This window comes from Lupinus angustifolius, unplaced genomic scaffold (assembly GCF_001865875.1).
Source record: "Lupinus angustifolius cultivar Tanjil unplaced genomic scaffold, LupAngTanjil_v1.0 Scaffold_32_70, whole genome shotgun sequence".
Lineage (NCBI taxonomy): Eukaryota > Viridiplantae > Streptophyta > Magnoliopsida > Fabales > Fabaceae > Lupinus > Lupinus angustifolius.
The window spans coordinates 1-1,055 of NW_017720715.1; the positions used below are offsets into that span (position 1 = coordinate 1).

General features: G+C 43.8%; 1 protein-coding gene across 1 annotated transcript; it reads left to right on the forward strand.

Annotated features, from left to right (window-relative positions):
• The first annotated feature begins 113 nt into the window (after positions 1-113).
• On the forward strand, positions 114-874 carry LOC109338640. Its single transcript, XM_019575914.1, has 3 exons — positions 114-376; positions 512-698; positions 800-874. The coding sequence occupies exons 1-3, from the start codon at positions 114-116 to the stop codon at positions 872-874; spliced, it is 525 nt and encodes a 174-aa protein (XP_019431459.1).
• Positions 875-1,055: the final 181 nt, after the last annotated feature.

Genomic DNA, 1,055 nt, shown 5'->3' on the forward strand with positions numbered 1-1,055 from the left:
CAGTGTGTCCCAAGTGCAAGGGAAGGCACACTGGTAACACCTGTGTGACTTGTTTTCATTGCAATGAGGTAGGACACTGCAATTCTTCTTGCCCAAAGCTAAAAAGGGAAGCAATGAACTCGATGCAGGCGGCACGACCCAGGGCTCAGGGCAGAGTGTTCACGATGAGCGGAGCAGAGGTCGAGGCTAACGAAGATCTCATTCGAGGTACTTGCAACGTTAACGAGATTCCTTTATCTGTACTGTTTGATTCGGGTGCGACCCATTCCTTTTTTGTTATTGATGTGGTCAACCGTTTAGCTTTACCTGTTGTGTTTTTACCTTATGATTTGCTTGTATCCACCCCCACTAGTGAACCACTTATAGTGTCAACCGTGTGTTCCTAATGTCCGATAAATTTAGAAAAATGAGTATTTTTGGTGGATCTGATATGTCTACCCTTATCCCAGTTAGATATCATTTTAGGGATGGACTAGTTATCAAAAACTCATGTTCTCTTGAACTGTTTTAGTAAAACCGTAGTGTTTAGCGGACCTATAGAAACCAATAAACCCAACTATGAGGCTAAAAATACATCTGCCAACAAGATGGAGAAGTTGTTGAAGAACGGAGCTCAGGTGTTTATGATGTTGGCTTCGTTGGAAAAGGAAGGTAGAGCAGAGATTCAGAGCCTACCCATAGTCAGAGAGTTCTCCGAGGTATTTCCGGAAGACATTCCTGGATTACCTCTAATAAGGGAGATAGAGTTTGCTATCGATCTAGTTCCTGGAACTGGACCGATCTCTATCGCTCCTTATAGAATGGCACCGTTGGAGCTAACGGAGTTGAAGAAGTAGTTGGAAGATCTGCTCCAGAAGCAATTTGTCAGACCTAGCATTTCGCCGTGGGGTGCACCAGTGTTGTTTGTCAAGAAAAAGGATGGTAGCATGAGGTTGTGCACCAATTACCGACAGCTGAATAAGGTCACCATCAAGAACAAGTATCCATTGCCGAGGATTGATGATTTGATGGATCAACTGAGAGGAGCTACAGTGTTTTCTAAGATCGATCTAAGA

Coding starts and splice junctions, on each gene's coding strand:
- LOC109338640 (XM_019575914.1), top strand. CDS start 114: ATGAACTCGATGCAGGCGGCACGACCCAGGGCTCAGGGCAGAGTGTTC. Junction 377..511: donor CCACTTATAGTGTCAACCGT/GTGTTCCTAATG, acceptor GAACTGTTTTAG/TAAAACCGTAGTGTTTAGCG. Junction 699..799: donor TAGTCAGAGAGTTCTCCGAG/GTATTTCCGGAA, acceptor CGCTCCTTATAG/AATGGCACCGTTGGAGCTAA.